Consider the following 20,887-nt stretch of genomic DNA (forward strand, 5'->3'; position numbering starts at 1 on the left):
ATGTGCCGATGTTGGAGTATAGATCAATGTTGCCGGCCGGCGTTTTTTTTTTTTTTTCAGTGCCCAATTAATCAAAATACATTTTCCAGATTGTTGACTGATCATTAGAAAAAGGTTATCAAGGTTAACAAGGTATTAAAAAAAATTTCTAGTCTAAAAATGTGCCATCTGACATGACTGCAGTTTCTGACTATGAATAAAATCCATGAATGCACAGCCAGAATGCAATTAATTGTGTAAGTTCATTAAAATTTTCAAGGTGGATTGGATTTCTTCATTTTTCTCCAGCATTTTTATGGTTATTGCTGTATATTTCAGTTCTTTTGACTTTGATCATGTCGAATGAAGCTCACTGGAAAGCTAGGGGATGCCCTACATCAATAGCCTGACCACAAAAAGCCATTACTGAACAAGCTTCCCCCCACCTGTGGCTCTAGATAGACCAGGTTAACCTAAATTTGGTTTAGATGGAAGAGGTAAATCCTGTTTTGGAATATAATGAGACTCTAACGACACCACTGGCTCTCTGTACTAAAAATGTAACGGCCAGAAAAAATCCTAATTTTGCTCCTCAGACATCAGCCAGCAAAAAACCCTCCATCTGGCTAGAGAGTCTGTGCCTCCATCTCTCAGTGACAAATGACCTTGACACAGAAGCAGTGTAAGTACAGATAGACCCACTCACTTTATCAAAGGCACAAAAGAGAAAGGGTTAAGAGAAAGAAAATAACCATGGAAACACAGAGGGGGAAAAAAAGCCATCCATTGCTTTGTGCCCTTTTAAACTGTCAAGTAATGATTTAGGATGAGGTGGGGTGTGGGGCACACTCCCTTACAGCTAGGCCCCATCACCTCAGAAAGAGGCAAATAAGACAACAGGGGAGGCAGGAGGAGGGGTTGTGGGGAGAGTGTGGGAACATAAGGGAGGAAAAAAAATAAATCCATATCCTTGCCTGGATGCGTCTGTCCGGCCCGTCACTCTGAATTCATCGTCAGTCAAAAGCAAAATGTCACACCTTTCATCTGTTCACCCTGAGCTGCAGACTTTTAATTGCACGGGTAGAACATAGTTTGATCGAAGTGAAGCTGCAGCAGGGATTGGGAGCGAGGTTTAGTGGGAGCAGGAGGGCCAGGTGAGGGGCGATGGCAGCCAACAACAAGACAAGAAAGCAATAAAACTGATAAATGATTCCGAGACACACAGATACTAAGACCCCACCACCACCACCACCACCACCATCACCACCATCACCACCATCACCACCTTCTCTCCTCTCACAGCATCCCTTCTCACGAGCACACCTCTCCATAACCAGCTGCACCTCGAATACCCTCGCCCCTCCAACACCCTCCATCCCTCCATCTCCTCTCTAGAGGACTGGACAGCTCTTATTGAGCACTCGTCTGTTTACAGATCAACGCTTCACATCGGGTTTTGGATCAATGGGATTATATTTCTTATAAAGCAGGACGGAGGAGAGGAAGGTGGGGGCGGCAGGAAGGGCGGCACAGGGTTGTGGGCGTGCGAGTGAAAGGCAGAGGATCGAGCCGTCAGAGAGGCCGCACGAGGGCTGATGAAAGATGCGATGACAGAGCGACAATTTGGGGAAAGAGTGCGGTTGGGGGGGGGGGGGGGGAGAACAGAAGAAAAGCCAATGCCTACAGATGGGATGGAGGGTGGGGAGTTTATTGATCTTCTGTCCGTCTTCTCTTCAGAAGATCAGTGGCAAACAGAGGCCCTGGTGTTTATCATTTAGTCAATGCCAGGATGAGGACGCTCTGTCTGGGGATATGGAAATGTATGGCAAACTCTGCATGTTTGCATGAACACTTGCAGATATTGTCCCAAAATGTCTTTGAAAGATAACGTGGATGTTCAGGGCAAAAGTCAAGATGTTTTTCAGAAAAACATAGCTAGCAGTTAAAAGGATAGAAAAAAAAACATTATTCATATTTGTTAATTAGCAGAAATGTAGCAGAATGAGCCCACAATGAGGATAACAGATTTGTTTACATTTCAGTCTTTTGACATGCTGTTGAGAAGAAAAACACACTGGGTTTCTCCCAATGGAATTTCAGTATGTGTTTGAAATCAGTATCTCTTTGCATTGTTCATGATGTGTGTGTGTTTTCTGTGTGTTCGTATGAGCCGCTTGTGTTTACATGCATCCATGTGTGAGCTTATGTGCATAAAGTATGCTCCCCAATCATTATAAATCAACAAAATAGTCAGTCTCCCATTTGAAGAGATCGCTGATATGACGGCAAAAAAAAAAAAAATGTAGGGGATTGCATGCCAAAAATGAGATGGAAAGTGCTTACTTGAACAATGAATGATGGTGAATATATTTGCATATTTAGAATGATCAAATGCTGAAGCTTCAAAAGTTAAAGATTACACAAGTGCTATTTTGGAAAGAATGTATTTAATTCACATTGAGCTGTGAGATGGAGAGAGATACAGAGAGAGACAAAGAGAGAAGGTCCTTAATTACTGGCAGCTCTCCAGAATGAGCCTTCTAACCAGCTGGGTTTTAGTCATTGTGATGTGTATTGTCTAAACCTGCTTCTGAGCTGTGTTTTCACTTCCTTTTTCCCAAAGAGGTGACACAAATGTATTCCTATTGCACACGGTGTTATTGATTTTTCTTAGGTGGGGGAATTAATCCACGCCGAGCACAAATCATCTTTGAAGCAGGCGTTTATTCCCACTCTCACCTCCAGTGCAACACCCTAGATGCGTTTTGTCGCGTGGTAATTTGAGCGGGTGGATGCACTGGCATGCTCTGTCAACTTAAAGCCCCCTTCTTCAGTCCTTGCTCTCTTGAAAAACACACACCAGCCGTCATAAACACGCACACACACACACGCGCGCATGCATGCTCAGACACACACGCACACACACAGATTAATGTCAAGGACTTTCCCATTTAGAATTCTTAAACATTATGCAGATTAAAACCACATTTCTCCATGCACCTACTCTGCTGTGGGATATTCTGCGTGCTTGTCCCTTTTATTTCCTCCCCTCTTCAAAGTGGCACCAAATGTAATCCTCCTTAATGGATGTGTAATATTTACACTTATACCATAATCGCTTAAACATTCATTTACGGGGCCATATTTGGTTGTTCGTGGCCCTGACAGCCTATTCATCAAAAAGTAAATGTGCAGAACCTCGCGCCCCCTGCAGCAATCAATCAATATGCTCCTCTCCCGGCTACCATCAGTGGAGATACGTCTCAGGCCAAAATTAATCACTGTGAAGTTTGCATAATCCCCTTCTGCTTCCCCCCGCCCATTACCCCACATTTGAGAACCTTTACCTTTGAAGACCATTTTGATGACTGAAGGGATTAATCAGATTCTTCTATTCTGAAGGAAGATGAAATTGTAAGAGTTTATGCCGCGGTAATATTAAATATATATAAAAATGTTTAAAAAAGGGGTTTTTTATATCCAGTGTTTGGATCTCTGGCTTAAGTGATTGTCTGCAATTTTAGATTTTTTACTTTTGAGAAACTGCACAAATTCTGAGCAGTGCTGCCTTGAACAAAGAAAGAGTCTGTTGTGTATATGGTCTGGAAATAAATGAAAGTATTCAACTCTGATGATCATGAATTTCTCTTCTTCTGATCATCGCTATCTATTCAAACCCAAAAGAGCCTGAGTATTGAAATGTTAACATGGAAAAGTGGGCAGCTACCTATATTAAAGTTTAATTTGTTTTTCTTTTTTGGAGGACCTTGTTTACAGCATGACTAGAGATATAAATGAGAGTATGAAGGCTGAAATTCTGCGTGCACATCATTTGACGAGACTTAAGAGTCCACAGTGATCAGTGATGCTAACAGCGCTTTGAGCTACATGGTAATGTCAGTATGCTAACATGCTCACAATGAGGTTTAGCATGTTAGCATGCTAACATTTGCTAATTAGCACTAAAAACAAAGTACAGCAGGCTAGTGGAATGTCATTCTTTTTACAGGTATTTTGTTATAAACCAAAGAATTGGACAAATTGAAATTGTGACCCGATGATGGTGCTAGATGAAAAGTCAGGATATCGTCACAGTTATTGCAATCCATCCAACTTTATGGTGGCGCTAGAGAAAAAGTCAGGAGAAGCATCAAGTCATTAGGATACATAATTTGGACACTATGGATATCTGTACCAAATTTCATGGTGATCCATTGTCAAGACATTTCATTATAAGGCAAAAATGCCAACCTCATGAGAAGCTGGAGGTAAAGTCAGGATATCACTGAAGTTATTGCAATTTATCCTGCATCCAAAGTCCAAAATCAAAATACCTCCAAATCAGTAAACAGTATTCTGTACAAGGATGAGTTTGTCTGTCCTGCTGTTGAATTACATACATCATCATTTAACACACATAAACATAAAAATGATCTGTGACCGCAGGTGAGCTGAGAGATATTTTTATACATTTTACATTATGAATGAGATATAAACCTAAGATAGCAGCTCGGGATGGGCACTGCTTTATAAAATGATTTGTCCAAAAAGTGCCCGTTAAAAAGCACTGCATCAGGAAAAACAATTATCGTCAGGCATAACAGCAGAGATAAAGAGATTAAGACAGACGCAAAGTGTGGCCTCGAGAGGCAGAAATGTCACTGATGTTGCACATCATTAGAGCTGCGAAGTGGTTGACTTCATATGCAGTGCTGAAAAAAAAAAAAAAAGGTTTGAACGGGATGGAATGTGAATGTGTCCATAAATCATGAGGTGTTAGTGTTTAACTGACGCAAAACCTGTTTTATTTTCTTCACATCTAAAGTACTACGTTAAAAATATCACTTAAACCTTTTGTCTCCAGACAATCAAAAAGCAGCAGGGATTTAAGCAACAATGCATGTTTTTGCTTAATTTTTTTTTTACTGATGCTTGGAAGCACAAAGTCATATCAATCTAAAATCAGTCAGGCACGTCTGCCTAAGCTAGTGCCAAAGGAGCAATTTATGATCATGGTTGTTTTCACATGTCCTAAGTGGCCAATTCTACATCCCGGAGCTCCATAATGTCGATATTACATTTGGAAGAGAAAGAGTGGTTCTGGGAAAAGGTCAAAACAAAACCAGACGTCAAGCATTGGATGACACGGTTGGACTGTGAGTCTGATAATGGACATAAGAGCAGAGAGGCATCTTTATGAGTACATCATGAAAAACATATTGTACACATTATTAGGTACATATCAGAGGCTACATAAAATAATAAAAATCAAAATCGTTTGGTATAATTTCTGCCATTAAAAATCAACAGGACGTTCCTGCAGATTTGTGCAAAAATGCATAATATGATGTGTTTGATTGTTAAGTATGATGTAAACATGTTCTAATAAATGCCTGCAGAGTCAAATTACTGTAAATGTAAATTGAGGATGATAAAATAATACAGTGAAAATGAGAGTTTGCCTCCTGCCACATGCAAATTATTACCCTGGGGTATTGGAATATGGATGCTGTAGTGGTATATTAAGTGTATACAGTAAATGACTTTGCTGATATAACATTTCCTGCTGTTTCAAACCTGCTGTTTCACACCTGCCCTCCAGGGGTCCCCAGTGTGTTCCTGCCTGCACAACTACTATCACTGCTCTCCTGCTCGCAAAACATTTACCTGCTTGCTCGCAAGTGGTTCTTCTTTTTGGCAGTAAGTGGACAGACCCAGTCACCATTATATCCCCAAATATAATCAGTTGAGCAGGTCTGCCATCTAGGACTGCTAGGTATGGCAACACCACTTGGACAAACCAAGCTGTTTTCCTGCTGGATGTACCACAACTGAAGGCTTTTTAAATATAGTGTTGAATAAATTATACACTCATAGTGCACACTATAGCCTGGTAAAATATTAAATAATAAAATAACAATATTAAATGAAATATGGTAAATTTAACAACACACCAGCACAAGGTTTCATAGGGAAGTGATACTGTTTTCTTTTTTGTTTTTCTTTTATAGGGAGACCACAGGGATCAAGCAGGACTTGCAAGATCTCCACCAGCAATTCCCTCAGATGAAAATCATCTTCTCTGCCATCATCCAGTGATACCAGTGGAGGTCTGCCCATCCCAAGAAGAAGGTGTGATGCATGGCTACCTTTGTTTTGTCTATTGGTGGAACATTGTACATCATCCTCAGATAAAGCATAGAGGTCCCGGCCATTTTTTTGCATGACTGAGTTTATTTCACCCCTCTGGGAAATGATGTATTTTTAAAACCTGTTGCCCTGTAGCTGAAAGACAAAATCCAGTGGGGTGATGCTGGATTTGGATTTCCCACCAAAATTTCAGCAGCAAAAAAAGACACCAGAATTTGTATTCATTATGTGATGTTTGATGTGCACTCTTTTTCATTTATTCATTTATTTACATACAAGGGTAGCCATCATACTTTTCAGTTCTTTCACTTCCTTTCCCTCTCCCTTCCTCTTCCATCTTCTCCAAACCCTTTCCTTTACACCAGCCTTTTCACCTGATGGATTTCCTCATTGTTTTTCCCCACGGTGAATGTATAGCCAGGGGTTTGTAGGGTCAACCAAAAGTCCTGTTTTCCTGTTCCTGTTTTTGTGCAAATAAAAACTTTTTATTTAACTCTGGCAGTACACGCTATTAGAAGAGCACACAGTATATGTGAAAGAACTCCAGAGTAAAGTTTTCTGCTCAACATTCAAGTAAAGACCTTCACCTTACATCACATTAGGTTTTATTTAATGCTGTCAAAGAAAACATACATTACTGAAAACTGAACTGAGTGCTTCTCTAAGATCAACTGCTTTTGAACTTATTCTTAAACACTAAACTGAGTGACAGTTCATGCTTTACAAGTGTAAAGGGCAGTATATAAGTAAGATGAGAGGACTAGCAGGATAAGGATACATAAGAGAAGCCAATTACATTTTCATGATTATTCAATCAGTATTGACTTGTCCATCTACAAGTGTAACTTCTTACATTTCTAAGTGGGTGAAATATGGTAAAAAAAAAAAACTTCAACAAAGAGTGTGAGCAAGAGAGTGTATTAAAAGACAGGATTCAACCTCAAGTGGGGGACGATTCAAAGGCAGTGTGCAGATTCTGTAAAAGTGTGAAATACGTGCACATCATGCAGATCTTGTTTAACATGCCAGCACTGATAAACATAAAAGAAACGCAGCACCGTTCTCGTCAATGAGGCTTACGCACATTGGATTGAGGGTCTCAGAGCGCGGGCTTTTTTAATTTTTTTTTTTTTTTTTTTTTTTTTTTGGAGAGCTAAGTTGCTTCTTTCAGGCTTGTTTCTCTCATGAGATCTGGTTCACTGCCCATTAGTCTTAAGAGATATCAGTTGGCTCTTACTGCTTATCAGATGTGTATGTTGTATAATGGTGCGTTCACACCAAAATTCACTTCTCATTCATGTCTATGTGGAACTGGGCAAGACACATTCACTTCTGGTTGCGAATTGATCCACATCCTTTGCTTCGCGAAGAGTTCAATCTGATTGAACTTTGACGTGTGAAATCACTGTGCTCCCCCCATGATCCTGCTGGTTTGAGAGAGGGGTGGGATTGACCTTCCGTTCAGGAAATGTTGTTTATTTATATTCTTGTTTTATAACTGTGCAGCTGAGTGATAACAGCAGCAGAGAAGAAGAGATATCATTTGAGTGCAGTGAGTAAAGGACAGTGGCAGAGGATAGTGACAGTGAAGTATTTGATTAAACGCTATATAATTCACAAATTTGTGGACTGTTGTTGTTAGCACGCTAGCTGTGCTAGTTCCCGCAGTTTATGTTTACAACCCAATCCATACTGCTTCCTGTCCTCCTTGCTCTTGGCCACACCTCGCAAATAAATTTCGCCAGGCAGATTTCAGTCTGACTGCAGCTGACCTATTCGCCATTTTCTTTTGACCTCTTCTTACCTTTAACTTTAAACTTTAGTTTGCATTTGACAAAGTAAGGATTGTTTTCACCCTATCAGCCCTTTCTACTGAGTGCACTGATGGGTTCAAGCCCCGTCTTTGATTGTTACAGAGGTGTAGGTGTGTGTATTTGTCACAAATTTTACTATGCATTTATCAGATCTTTTTCAAAATAGACATTTTGACATGCCAAAGCAGGAAATGCACATGTGCAGTTACTTATGGCTGCATCCCATTTAGTTTTTCCAATTTCACAACCCTGGTATAGTGCATAATGTGGACTGTATGGCTTCCTTGTATACTTTACTGGACCTGAGCCATCATTAATGTTATTAATTGCATCTTTGCTTTTCCTGCTATGAAAAATCAACATGTCTGCTGTGAAAGAGGTATATTCCAACAAGATTTTGGTTGTGGTGCAATACTGTACAAATGACATTTCTGGTAATGGCTCAGCTATTTTCAGAGCAGCACAGCTTTCAATGGTGACAAAATACTGACTTAGCATTTCACTTTACTGTTTAATTAAGACTCAATACAAAACAGTAAACAAGCATTCTGACTGAAAAGTAGTGTTTAGTAATATTTTGTTTAAATAGTGTATCTGCGATGGCTGTTACAGTCTACCATATGATTCTGAGTAAAATAATTTATAGTGTCAGTCCAGCAAAGCATTAACCTGACACTCACTTGCAGACAGTCAAGACTGACTGAGAGAGGGAAGTAAGTAGAGAAAATGTGAGAAAAAATATCCAACAGACAAAAAAAGCAATGTGAGTGACATGTTGAGATACTGATACTGCAGCCACTATAATTAAATACGGTTTCATCTTCAGCGAACATTTATCTTTGTCATCATAACACTTTAAATGCTACAGCAACCGACGAATAGAGATCACTGATATTCTGTCCTTTTGTCACCTTCTTAATTGCCTCTTACAAACTGTTCTCAGAAACTGCAAAGATAACACTGCAGTGTGATTAAATTTACAGACCTGCTTAAAATAGGAGGAAATGTAACTTAATTCTGACATAAATCAATTGAGGATGATAGTGTGTGTGTGTGTTATTAAACGGGTGGTCAAGTGTTGCAGGATAAAGGATACCCAACTCTTACTACCTGTACAACTTAAAGGCTATTAAAATTCATTTTTGTCAGTTTATATCCCTTAAAATGTAGTTGAAAAGAAAGTAGTCAACACTTGTGGTTTTTTGTTTATTGCTGTATGTATATATGCATTCTTGAACATTACTTAAGGTCTTGCACGGACAGTGTAGTGCTCACTAACATTACAGTAAACAGAATTGTTGGATGGATGAAAAATCGGCAGCATTGCTAGTCTTAGTCTCAGATTAAAGTTTGTTCTTAACATTGGAAAACAGTGCTTTGACAACAAAAATTAATAAAAAACTGTAAATGTAAAGCTGTGAAGTTTGCCCTGAGGGTGGCAGCAGAGGAGAGGTCATGTCAAAAGGGTTTATCTTCTGTATGGTGGTCATTTTGGGACATCTCAAATTCAGCTGGTCAGGCTCAGTCTGCTGTATCATTACCTAGTAAGATTTCACGGATGAAAAGTGTTACAGGTCCTGCTGAGGTTTCATTTTGTTATGCCTCCGCGTCAGCGACAGCTGTGGCCGGAGGCATTATGTTTGCGGGTTGTCCATCCATCCATCCATCCCATTTCTTCAAATTTGGCACAAATGTCCACTTGGACTCAAGAATGAACTGATTAGAATGTGGAGGTCAAAGGTCAAAGGTCAGACTTAATACCTCTTATTAAATTCCCTCAAAGTCTTCACTATAAATATTATATGAGTCTTGACAGACATGGATGTAAACTGCAACTTGACTGGTTGGCGGAGGCGTATAACCACAGGGCAGTATTTCTAGTTTCATAATAATATATAATGTATCACACACACTATTATATTACTGGTTATATCCACTCTATTTTATTATTTTGCATTAGACCTATAAAGCTCCTGATATGTAGTATTACGCCTATGTTATAACTATTTGCATGCAGTGACTCCCTTATCACAGGACATTATGAAGGGCATGCTGTATAATGTTTTTTTTTTTTTTTAGAGAGATTTTCTGCCATGGTCACTGGCTGACCATCAGAGAGCAAATACTAACTTACAAAGTCTGTGTAGTGCAAATGTATTTTTGCAAATGCATGTTTGGTGCCATCTGGTGACTTCAAGCACTGAAGTTGAAGGATTTAAATCAAATTCTAGGCGCCTGATGTACTGTATGGAACGGAACAGCTGCTGTAGTATTACTTGAATTCATTGGTGGTCTAATGAACACATCTCAGCACACACAAAGTTTGCAAAACATATATAATTAGGGAGACCCTAAGGCCCTGTAATATTATGGATAATTATAACACTGCACTGTGCTGTGCTCTATTACATAATCCATTGTTTTTGTAAGTTGCTCCTACATGGAAAAGGGGAGTGTCTCCTTTTCCATTCCACACTCTAGTGGGAGCAGATCGGCAGCAAAAGAATTAGTAATATAAGAGTGAGACAGTGTGTTGAAATTTGTGACTGATGTAGTGAGGTTCCCACAGGAATCTGTCGCTAGCCATCACCTGTAGCAACAACAACAAGCAATCAGTTGTGCAATGCCTGTGAGATTATAGTTTCAAGCAAGACAGAACATGAAATGTTCCATAAGGGTTTTTATGAAATATATGTCCTGAGCAGCAATGGTGTCCCACAAGAGCAAAGAGATGAGTTCATTGAAAAATGGTGAAATTAAATCAATTAAATTTAATATAATAGCTAATTGAATAGTTGAAGAACAATAAATGAAATAAGGTTTAAACTATAGATTAGATAATCTAATAAGATTTTGCAATAATGTACGGCATAAAGTTTAGTGAGATAGAATAATTTTCTTGAACTCACAATAACGGATACCAAGTTGGAATCAATACCGCCCACATATGACGTGAGGGCAAATATGCAACAGGCTGAAATGTGCTGACAGTTTTGACAGATGTTGTCTTATCATATTCTACTGTTTGTATTATATATATTACCTCAATGAATCACCTCATTTTTGCTATATACTGTGATCATAGGACGTTACTGCAAGTGGCTGAAGTGCTTCTTTTTGAGATAGGATTTTCCATTCAAGATGGTGTATGTTCATTTCACAGTGGACACGCCTGTGCTTGTGTTGGAACAAGCCCTGTGTAGGTGACAGTCTCCACCTCTCTGCAGGATCTGAGAAAGAAGAACTTGACGCTGCTGACTAGCTCAACTCCAGCATTTAACTCCAAAAAGGTGAATATAACTTACTCAAAGGAAGGTAACTTAACTTTGATATATATCTTGATATACTGTTCTAAGCTTTCAGTCCTGTTCTTCTTGCAGCCAAGATGCCAGAAACAGCAGAAGCCGTGTCAGCCATTCTCACCACCAACAGAAACTGCACCATAGAAATAACCAATGTGAGCAGCAACTACTGCCTCATCAACCCCAAGTAAGTCGATGTATTTACCAATTTAATACATGTTACAAAAGTACATAATACACAACTTAATATTTAAAATCAAACCTGACTGGATAAAGACACAAGAATGATTAATGTATAAAAATACAACTTGATGAATGACATCATGCAGTATTTGCAGAGATAATGTGATTAAAAGTGTAGCAACTTCATAAGATAATACAATAAAGTAATTTACTATACTGGCCATACTGTTTAACCTGTACTCCCTAAAGCACCTGTAATTAGGTCTCCTCACATTTGCAGTTAATGAAAAACTAGATTTTAATTTTCTTTCTGTCTTTTGGGTAAAATGCATCTCTAAATTAGAGGTCAGTGCAGGTTGGCAAATCTATCATACCTGCACCAGCAATTGTTTTCTGCACTTATAGATGAGTTGCTGCAGAGTGTCATGGCCTGAATATATACTCAACTTCGACTGGTTCCAGTGACAGGCATTTATTTTCAAAAGGCTTAATACATTTCTTTGAAGTGCTTTGAGAGTCCACTGACTGATTACAGCTTCAAATAAACATCTTGATACTATTAGCATGGACTCCCTTCAGAAAAATGAAGTATTCGCAATTTTTTTGTCTCTCTGGTAGTCATAGAAAAGGCACAGATTGTCTTTGTTGATTCTAAGTGGTTATGCTGTATTTAATTAGAAGTAAAGCTCAATGATATTGCGAGTGAAATGTCAATATGCCATCTATTTCATACAGGGGAGAACGGGGTAAATAGAGCCAGTGGGTAAAATGAGCCACTCCCTTTATCTAGGTAACCATAAGAAAAAGTAATCATGTGATCACAAATTACGAAAGAATAGTTCATATTACTCAATCCATCTTGGACTCAAGCACATGGAGAGAGTGGTCAGCAAAACAGAGCAAAGAAAAAAAGATTTTTGTCATGCCAAATGAATTCATCATGTTACTAAAGTCTTGTATCAGTCTTGTATCTTAATTAAAAAAGATAAGTTTTGGACATTATTACGTGTTTAGTCAGTTAAGTCAGTCTAAGCTACAAAACAAGGTAATAAACTTAGCATAACTGTGGACCTGAACCACAGTTTTGTCAAAATGGAGGTTGTGGGGTAAAACGTGCCAGTGATGTTGGGGCAAGTTGAGTCAACGGCTCAATTTACCCCCCAAAATTATTTTCTGATATCCTAGAAACTAGAGACACAGTTCATTTTTGATCCCTGTTACAAGTGCTACAATGTTGATGAATAAATAACTAATTGTTGACTTATGTTAAGTTTAAGCCACACGAACATGCTGTACATACAGACGGGTGACAAATTAAAGGAAAAGCCAACATAAAGTGTCTTAGTAAGGTGTTGGGACACCAGAACAGCTTCGGTGCTCCTTGGCATTGATTCTACAAGTCTCTGAACTCTACCGGAGGGATGAACACCATTCTTCAAAAATATATTCCCTCATTTGGTGTTTTGATGATGGTGGTAGAGAGCGCTGTCTAACACGTCAGCTCAAAATCTCCCATATATGTTCAAATAGGTTGAGATCTGGTGAGTGTTAAGGCCATAGCATATGATTCACATCATTTTCATACTCATCAAACCATTCAGTGACCCCTCGTGTCCTTTGAATGGGGGCATTGTCATTGAAATGGAAACATATACACTTATGTTATTGTCTTAAGATTATGTTACACTGCCTTATAGTCAAAAGCTCATTGTAAGACTTTATGATCTCTGCTTCCTGTATGAAAATGTTCCTAACAGGTACTATCAAAGGTGAGGTGTGGGACTTGGTAACTGTAACTTTAGAGGGAATGTCCAGGGAGGAAAGGCAGATACAGATTTGGCCTTCAACTCTTACTTCTCAGCAGAGACCGAAAGAAACTCCCAAGAGATACAGTGAATTAATTAAAAATAACTGTTAGGGTGATGAATATGGGATGATTGTGATGCATGTGGCTGTATATGCAAGTACCGACACTGAACTTCATTCAATATCTCTTCAGCCTAGCAAACTGGGAGATCTGGACTTGCAAATATGTATTCTGGATATTGCAATAAAACTCTGAAAGACAACTTGCTCTCTGTGAATTCATCTTAAATTTCCTGGAAGAAACCACTCCCATCAGGATAGAAATGTTTCATCACAGGATAAAGCTGATCACTCACAACTACTTTGTATTGATTACCAGTGACCCTTCCCTCTAAGGGGACAAGTGGACCCAAACCATGCCAGCAAAATGCCCCCCACAGCATAACAGAGCCCCCAGATCCCTTCACTGTAGGGGTCCAGCATTCAGACCTGTACCAGGTTTTCCTTTGATTTGTCACCTGTCTGTTTTTGCCTTTTTCAAATTGATGACATCAATAAAGTTCAAAATTATCTCAAATTTGTTTGATTTTGTGTAATTTTTATATCAGTATTTAATGGTAACACTATTTACCCATAGAGGGCTCAATTTACCCCATTCCCATGCTCATTTTACCCCTACCTTGGGGTAAGTTGTGCCATAGGACTAACTTTTTTTGATGGCTCATTGTTCTAAAACCATAATAATTTCCATGGGTACACAACAACCTGAGGTATATATAGTAACTATTATTTGAAACAAATACACTTTTATTTTGCAGTAAAATCATCAAATGTAAAAAGTGGCTCATGTTACCCCGTTCTCCCCTATAGAAATTATTTGCTTTATTACCTGCCACTGAAAATGAATTAAAACAAAACAATAAAACAAATAAAAACGATGCGTCTATTGGCATTTGTGTCATGCTTCTACATTTATCTAACTGTGGCAGGACAGACCATATCTTGGATGGGTGGTTTTCATGTGTGACATCACTTTGCTGAGAACATCCACCTATCCATCATGTAGTGACACACACCGCCTCATTGCACATCTCAAGCAGGTACACTCACTGTTGCTTAGAAGTCCACAGCAGTACTTGCACAGTCACATTTCATCCATCAGCATAAGGTGTTTCACAACTGGAAAGCCCAACACCCTAAAAGTACACCTACAATCTCCACAAAACTTACAAAACTCTGTTTTTTTTTTCAACAAAACACTGGTGTCTGAAGGAAATCAAACTGAAAGTTATCAGTGATAGTAAGGATTTGTCTCTTGCTCTTCTGTATAGGGTCTACATGTCAAGTGGCTTCAGTCACCACCCACCCCAGCCTACAGTTCGTCCCAACATGACCGAAGTGTGCTCCTTCACCAAGGATGACAACACTGCCACGGGCGCTGTCGGTTTGCTGACCTACGACCTGTTCCATATGCAGAGCCGGGTTTGCTCCGAGCGCATGGCCATCATGTTCTCTGTGCCCTTTGACCATAACCTGTACAATAACCGGCTGGCCGTAGGCATGGTTGAGCAGTCCCGTGCTTGTGACAAAAATCTGTACGACCAGATGTATGATGGGAAAGACCTCAGTGGCTTTACCCGTTCTGACACAAACGGTAGTGGGCTGGAATACAGAGCCACATATGTTGATTTGAAGGCCACAATGTCTACTATTGGCAAAGCCATTGTTAAAGTGGAGCTCTACGATAAAATGGGTCGTTAGTGTAAAAGAGTCTACTCCTTTTATGTTGCTTTTGTACCCTGCAGAGTAAATAAACTCCATTTAATTTGACTACTGTTGCATGTTGTCATTTAGAAAAACATCCAGTGGAGAGGAAGACTGATTTTGCTGTCATCTGTATTTTGTGTCTGCTGAAAGATATCAATATCTGACAGCCAGCTCATTGATTCTCCATTAGCTTATTTCTTGGGCTTATGTATATTGTACACTCTCTTTTCTTTGATTATGGTAATAAAACATTCAGACCCGATGCTTGTGTTACTTTGTGTGGGATATGTTTTCATTCAGTATGCTTTCATTATTACTGATGAACAGTGATCATTTTTTAATCTTTTAGCTGGATCCATCCAATTCTAATGAGTAGCAACAGATGGAATATCTGCATAGATGTTTTTTTAATAGGCATGGTAACAATATTGTTCTTCACTGGCTGCGAGACTCTCCATCTTGCTCTGAGTGTGTGGTTTTTGTGTGGTATTTGGAATGCAAGAAGTTCAACAAAAGAGAGGATATGAGCAAAGTTGCTACAGAGATGTCTGTCCCGACTTGTTCAGTTGCACAATACCACAGGAATGAGGATGCCAACCACCTGCGTGAGTGAATGGTCCTGGTTTACCCAACTGTTCAGGTCTGTTAACACAATTAGGGTGCGGCTGTGCTATTCCAGAGAAGGGGGAACATGGTAATATTTGCCATCAAAGTCTTTTTGCATGAGCGATTGGCTGTTTGATCAACGTGTGTTTAAAGAGGGTGTATACTGTTGAACTGTGATTGTGTTCCAAGTGGGAGGGTTTCCTGGGTACTGGTATACATCCTTGTTGAAAAAAAAACTACTGGCACCACCTTTTTACTGACTTTTTTCCCACTTTGGGATTTGCAAGCACCAACAGAGGTTCTCAGCAGGTAAGTCACTCAGGATATTTGGGGAAAAAGCCTTTGATAAAGAAGATACAGCACAGAATATGGATCATTAGCAATAATCACATGACTCTATAATAAGCAGTTTGAAGAGGCGCATAGCAGCCTGATGGGGCATTTGTTTGATTTCTATCTCATATCTGTTGATAAAAGGGGTGATCATATTTCCTAGTGTTTTCACTCTAATGTCATTATTGCATGGTACTTAGTGCTGTAATTGAAAAGGTACATTCTCTAATGAGGCAAAGAGAGTCTGCAGCCATTCTCTGGTTGTTAACTGTTTCGAAATCTCATTAGCCTCTGAAATGCATTTTTGATAAACTCAGAGCCAGTCTATGTTCGCTTTTGAAGGTCAATGTAATGCCAATAGAGCATGTCAGCAGAGCAGAGGTCAGGAGGATATTTTATACTGTAATAAGTGTGACTCTGATGATTCCCAGTGTGCTACTCACAGCTGGGAAGTTGACTGGCTCAGCTGGTTAACACTTAAATGACTTTTGTTTTAAGCGGAACTCACAGCCATACCAACATGACGGAGTCAGCTGAAGCTGTAGCAGCAGATGTGACCAGCAGGAGAAGTGTCACCATTGAAATCACGAATCTCACTAACAACTACTGCCTCATCAACCCCAGGTAAGCCCTGACTGTTTTGGAAACATGTATTTTCAGGCTTGTATGAAACGTATTAAAGAGATCAAAAAGATCAATGTATGTGTCTTTTTGTGTACTGGTTAGGGTGTACCTTGAGAATGGGGAGACATACAACCCACCTCAACCCACAGTGCGTCCTCTAAAGACGGAGGTTTGCACTTTCACCAAGTCCAGCGGCAAATCAACAGGCAGCGTTGGTGTGATGACCTACGACCTTTTCGAGAAGTCACGGAACGACTACATTGAGACTCTGGCCATCATGTTCGCAGTTCCCTGGGACTACAACCTGTACAAGAACTGGTATGCAGTGGGCATCCACAAAAAGGGCCGTAACTGTGATAAGGATTTGTATAAAGAAATGTACTATGAGAAAAAGCAGCATGAGCATGGGTTTGTCAGGGAGGAAGCAACTGGGTCAGGAATCAATTATGTGGGCAACTACCTAGATATCAAAGCCACCATGTGTCCCCTGGGGAAAGCCATCATGAAGGTGGAGGTGTGGGATAAGCTTTTCACGCCCATGGGCCAGCAGGCATACTAGAGACCCCTCCTAACAATATTTCTGTCATGTGTCTGGAGAGCAAATTCATCCCTCTACTTCAAGCCTTTACCTGGCAGACTGTTTCCAATACAGTCAACGTGCATGATTTAACAGATGTATTGTTGCTGACATGTGTCTGTATAGCCGGGTATTACCCTTCTGTAAATCTGCTTAAGATCAGAGTTTAGTTTGTTTATAAATCCAGGCAGCAATATCCCCCTTTTATAGCCAAAGCCTCTGTCTGTTTCAATAGCATCCGGTAGAATGGCATCTTTAGAAATGGAAATCAAAGGATGACTCACCGGAGGACGAGGGCACATAGCTTAATAAAACACACTGAGAGCTTGTCTGTATTTACCTTGACACTGTAGTCTGAGGAATAAAATAAACCTTTTTTCTCGAGCTATTTTTGTATGAGTGTCTGTTGACTGAGTGCAAAAGCGTTTAAAAAAATCTGATTGAAATTTATGAATAAAAAATTATGCTTCTGTTGCATGCATAGATTCCATAGCATGCTCTGTGTGTTTGTATAAAACTTGGAAGTGGGGCTGAAATTTGAAACAAAGGGTGCAGTTTTATTCCATAGTGGCTGCATCAGAGGAGCATACAGTAAGGACACGCCCTTCCTCGTAATGTTCAGCAAAGCACATCTATCATTGCTAATACTGTATATACAGTATGCCAAAGATTTTAAAATACCACATTTAAAAAGTTGTGTTAACTTGCATATTTTTCTAATGTTTCTGTTTTGGTTGTCATTTTGCACAAAATTAACATTCAGTATGATTTTTTTCAGAACATAATAGTCTAAATATTTGTGGTCCCGCTATCTTGCCCGTGGTATGCAGATGTAGATTTCCAATTAGATAACCCATTGTTTCCTTTTTAAACACAACATGACTGGACAGATCAGATCAGTTTTGCAATGAAATAACAAAACAGAACAGTCAGTTCTGGTTAAGTGCAAGCTTGTGTCAACCGCCTGTGTTGCCCCTAAAACCTTCTCTGTTATGCACTTATTGCTCAAGACACTATCACATGGTTCATTTTTATGAAACAAATGAGAAAAGAAAATGAAAAGATACGCTAGCTTTCTTTTTTTTTCTTGCAATTATGATCTTGGCAGGAACTACAAGGTAGTAATGAATGAGACAGGAATGGATTTAGGTTAAGACCCTATTATTATGACAGCTCAGCAACTCGTTACACCTTCTAAAAGCTTTAAGCTTTACTAAAAGCTTTCTTTAATTGGGGAGAAATGACAATCTTGATGTGTTATCTTGTCATCAAACAACTTGTTTTGCAGTAATGGCACAGCCAATTTGTATGGATGCAATCATTAACCTTACAAAAATATGGGGTTTTACAGGAGGAGGCAATATATCAGCTCTTTATTTAAATCACAGGTAAAGTTATCAGGTTCCCCCGATTCTATTTACAATATCTATGCTGCATTCCTGATTCTGTTTTCATGATGCTTTTGCAGCTTTAACTGTTCCAGCCACAAAGAAGCCCAGATCAAAGGTTTTTGCTCACTGTCACCATTGCATTTGCATAAAAGCCATACATAATATAGAGGCATAAACTCAGCCTGTTTAGGCTCAATCCCTGAAGCATTGTCGCGTGTATTGGGGAAATGACACATAGTCCCTATAAACTGGTGGAGACACTGAGCAGAAACTTTTGTTTAAAAGCTTTAAAACAGGGATAAGTTCATACACATTCCTTTCATATTTTTTCCTTTCAATCCCCCCTCTAGGTTTACTATACCTGCACATAAGTCCTCTTTCATGTTTTGAATTATATTGTTTGTGTGTGTTTGAGAGTCAGTGCTTCTGGGTTTGTGTCTGCACTGTTACATACAGTATTTGTGTGCATGCTTGTGTAATGATGAGCATCTTTGAGTATACATAAACATGCACCTGGGCTCACAGATATGTGTTTCATATCAAATACGTTCTTGTGTGCATTATGTGATTTGTATTAAGAGGGCATGAAAAAAAAAAAATTAAGAGCAGTATAGGATTAGGCTTACTAAACAGGAAACAAAAGATATGTGGAAAAATGCTTCTTCCTGTGCAGATAAACATAAGAAGCTCAGCATTTGTGGATTGAAACTGATACTATTTGCCTCTAAACAAGAGTGAATCTAGCTGTTTCTCATGGTAAAAGCTTCTGTCAAAAATTTGTCTTTGATATTAAGAGGAAAGGGAGGTGGATAAATGCAGGTGCACTATTGAAGTTAACACGTTGGCATGTTTTTTTATGATAGAAAAATCAGCTGATCAAACCAAACAACAGTGAGGCTCTGGTTAAACCCACTGAAGGAAAATGTGCAGAGCTGAATGAGAGAAAATTATTGTTATGCACCACACTGGAAGGAAGACCTCAGAGAAAACATGGAAGGTAGTTTAAAAGCCAACAAAGTGCCTTTTACAGCCTATTTCAATTTTGCAAGCACTTTCCCTTGGTATTTTCTGTAATTAGAAAACATTAAAAAAAATGAATTCTGTTAATCGTTATAGTTTTATGCTATGAATAGAAAAAAGACTGAAAAGTTAAGTAAAAACAAGCTTGCAACACAGCTTGCAACACCCTTCTCTTTCTGCTTCATGTGTGAATTACAACTATCTTCTATAATCAGCACCTGTATTTTTTTTTTCTGACACTCTGACACTGGGTTGATCAACAGAAACGTATCTGCCTTAATGGTTCATACTATTTGCCTTCAAACAAAGCCTACTGTACTTGAGAACTTCATAATATATTGACTCAAATATATTGACTCAAACTGGGAGTGTCCAAACAGAAGCACTTAATGTCTGAACTACCATAACCTGAGGTTTGCATGTGAACTGCAAACGACTGAATGCTTGTGACCAAAGGCACAATTAGAAATATAATACATAATTTTTCTTTCCTCTCAAGTTAAAACATTTTGGAGTGCCCTCAGCTACAATATGCTCTCAAAGACTGCCATCTAGAGGCCACCCATTTTATGAAATGTACTCACACAATTCACAGCTTTACTGCTCTAAGCACTCTAGGCACACCAGGGCTATTTTAACACAGTTGCAAAATATCATCCAGACTCTACAGTGACAGTGACAGCGACTACAGTAAAATATAATGTATACAAATGTATAGACGGAAATTAAAGTTGTCTTTGTGTCCTTAGAAAGCCCATTATTATGAGCAGACAGTGGTATTAATGTTCCAAATACGTGTTGACATCCAGCACGGCTGGGTACTCTTAGATAGTTCACTCTGTGTCTGCCTTGATGTGTGTCCGACTGGCAAGCAACGCCTGTAGCCCAGTTATCAGAGCTCAATTACAGGCTTCAATTAGGTTCCCTTCCAGAGAGTCCACAAGGGTAAAACAATAAAGTCGAATATTTTAAGCTTAAAATGTGTCTCATTGTTCTGCAGGTTTATTTTGTTACTCCAAAATTTCTGTGGGTCATATTCCACAGACTGTTCATAATTCACTCAGCTGAGATGTGAAGTTCAAAGGTCATGTTATTCCTGGCAGGCTTTGGAAAATTGTCTCATCATGTTAGTTTGTTATGTTGGAATTTCTCAGCATGCAGAGTGGCACAGATGTGTATCATGTAACAATACTGATAACTTCGCCTGTTTTCTATAGTCCATTATTGCAAGACACCAAGCCGCCATGATGTTTCTCTCTTAATGCTTCTATGGCTGCAAAGTTGGTGAATCTTCCCATAAATGTTGTATTTTAAAAGGTCTATTTGTAACATGAA

General features: G+C 39.1%; 2 protein-coding genes across 2 annotated transcripts; both read left to right on the forward strand.

The window, feature by feature from the left end:
• Positions 1-11,094: 11,094 nt before the first annotated feature.
• Positions 11,095-15,263, forward strand: LOC137201217 (bryoporin-like). Its single transcript, XM_067616162.1, has 3 exons — positions 11,095-11,233; positions 11,324-11,432; positions 14,566-15,263. Exons 2-3 carry the CDS (start codon positions 11,329-11,331, stop codon positions 14,993-14,995), a joined length of 534 nt encoding a protein of 177 aa, XP_067472263.1. The 5' UTR covers positions 11,095-11,233; positions 11,324-11,328; the 3' UTR covers positions 14,996-15,263.
• Positions 15,264-15,757: 494 nt separating this feature from the next.
• apnl (actinoporin-like protein) lies at positions 15,758-17,525 on the forward strand. The gene is made up of 3 exons (XM_067616285.1): positions 15,758-15,916; positions 16,439-16,564; positions 16,667-17,525. Exons 2-3 carry the CDS (start codon positions 16,461-16,463, stop codon positions 17,121-17,123), a joined length of 561 nt encoding a protein of 186 aa, XP_067472386.1. The 5' UTR covers positions 15,758-15,916; positions 16,439-16,460; the 3' UTR covers positions 17,124-17,525.
• Positions 17,526-20,887: the final 3,362 nt, after the last annotated feature.

Source organism: Thunnus thynnus, chromosome 17, assembly GCF_963924715.1.
Source record: "Thunnus thynnus chromosome 17, fThuThy2.1, whole genome shotgun sequence".
Classification (NCBI taxonomy): Eukaryota; Metazoa; Chordata; class Actinopteri; order Scombriformes; family Scombridae; genus Thunnus; species Thunnus thynnus.

Coding starts and splice junctions, on each gene's coding strand:
- LOC137201217 (XM_067616162.1), top strand. CDS start 11,329: ATGCCAGAAACAGCAGAAGCCGTGTCAGCCATTCTCACCACCAACAGA. Junction 11,433..14,565: donor TACTGCCTCATCAACCCCAA/GTAAGTCGATGT, acceptor TCTTCTGTATAG/GGTCTACATGTCAAGTGGCT.
- apnl (XM_067616285.1), top strand. CDS start 16,461: ATGACGGAGTCAGCTGAAGCTGTAGCAGCAGATGTGACCAGCAGGAGA. Junction 16,565..16,666: donor TACTGCCTCATCAACCCCAG/GTAAGCCCTGAC, acceptor TGTACTGGTTAG/GGTGTACCTTGAGAATGGGG.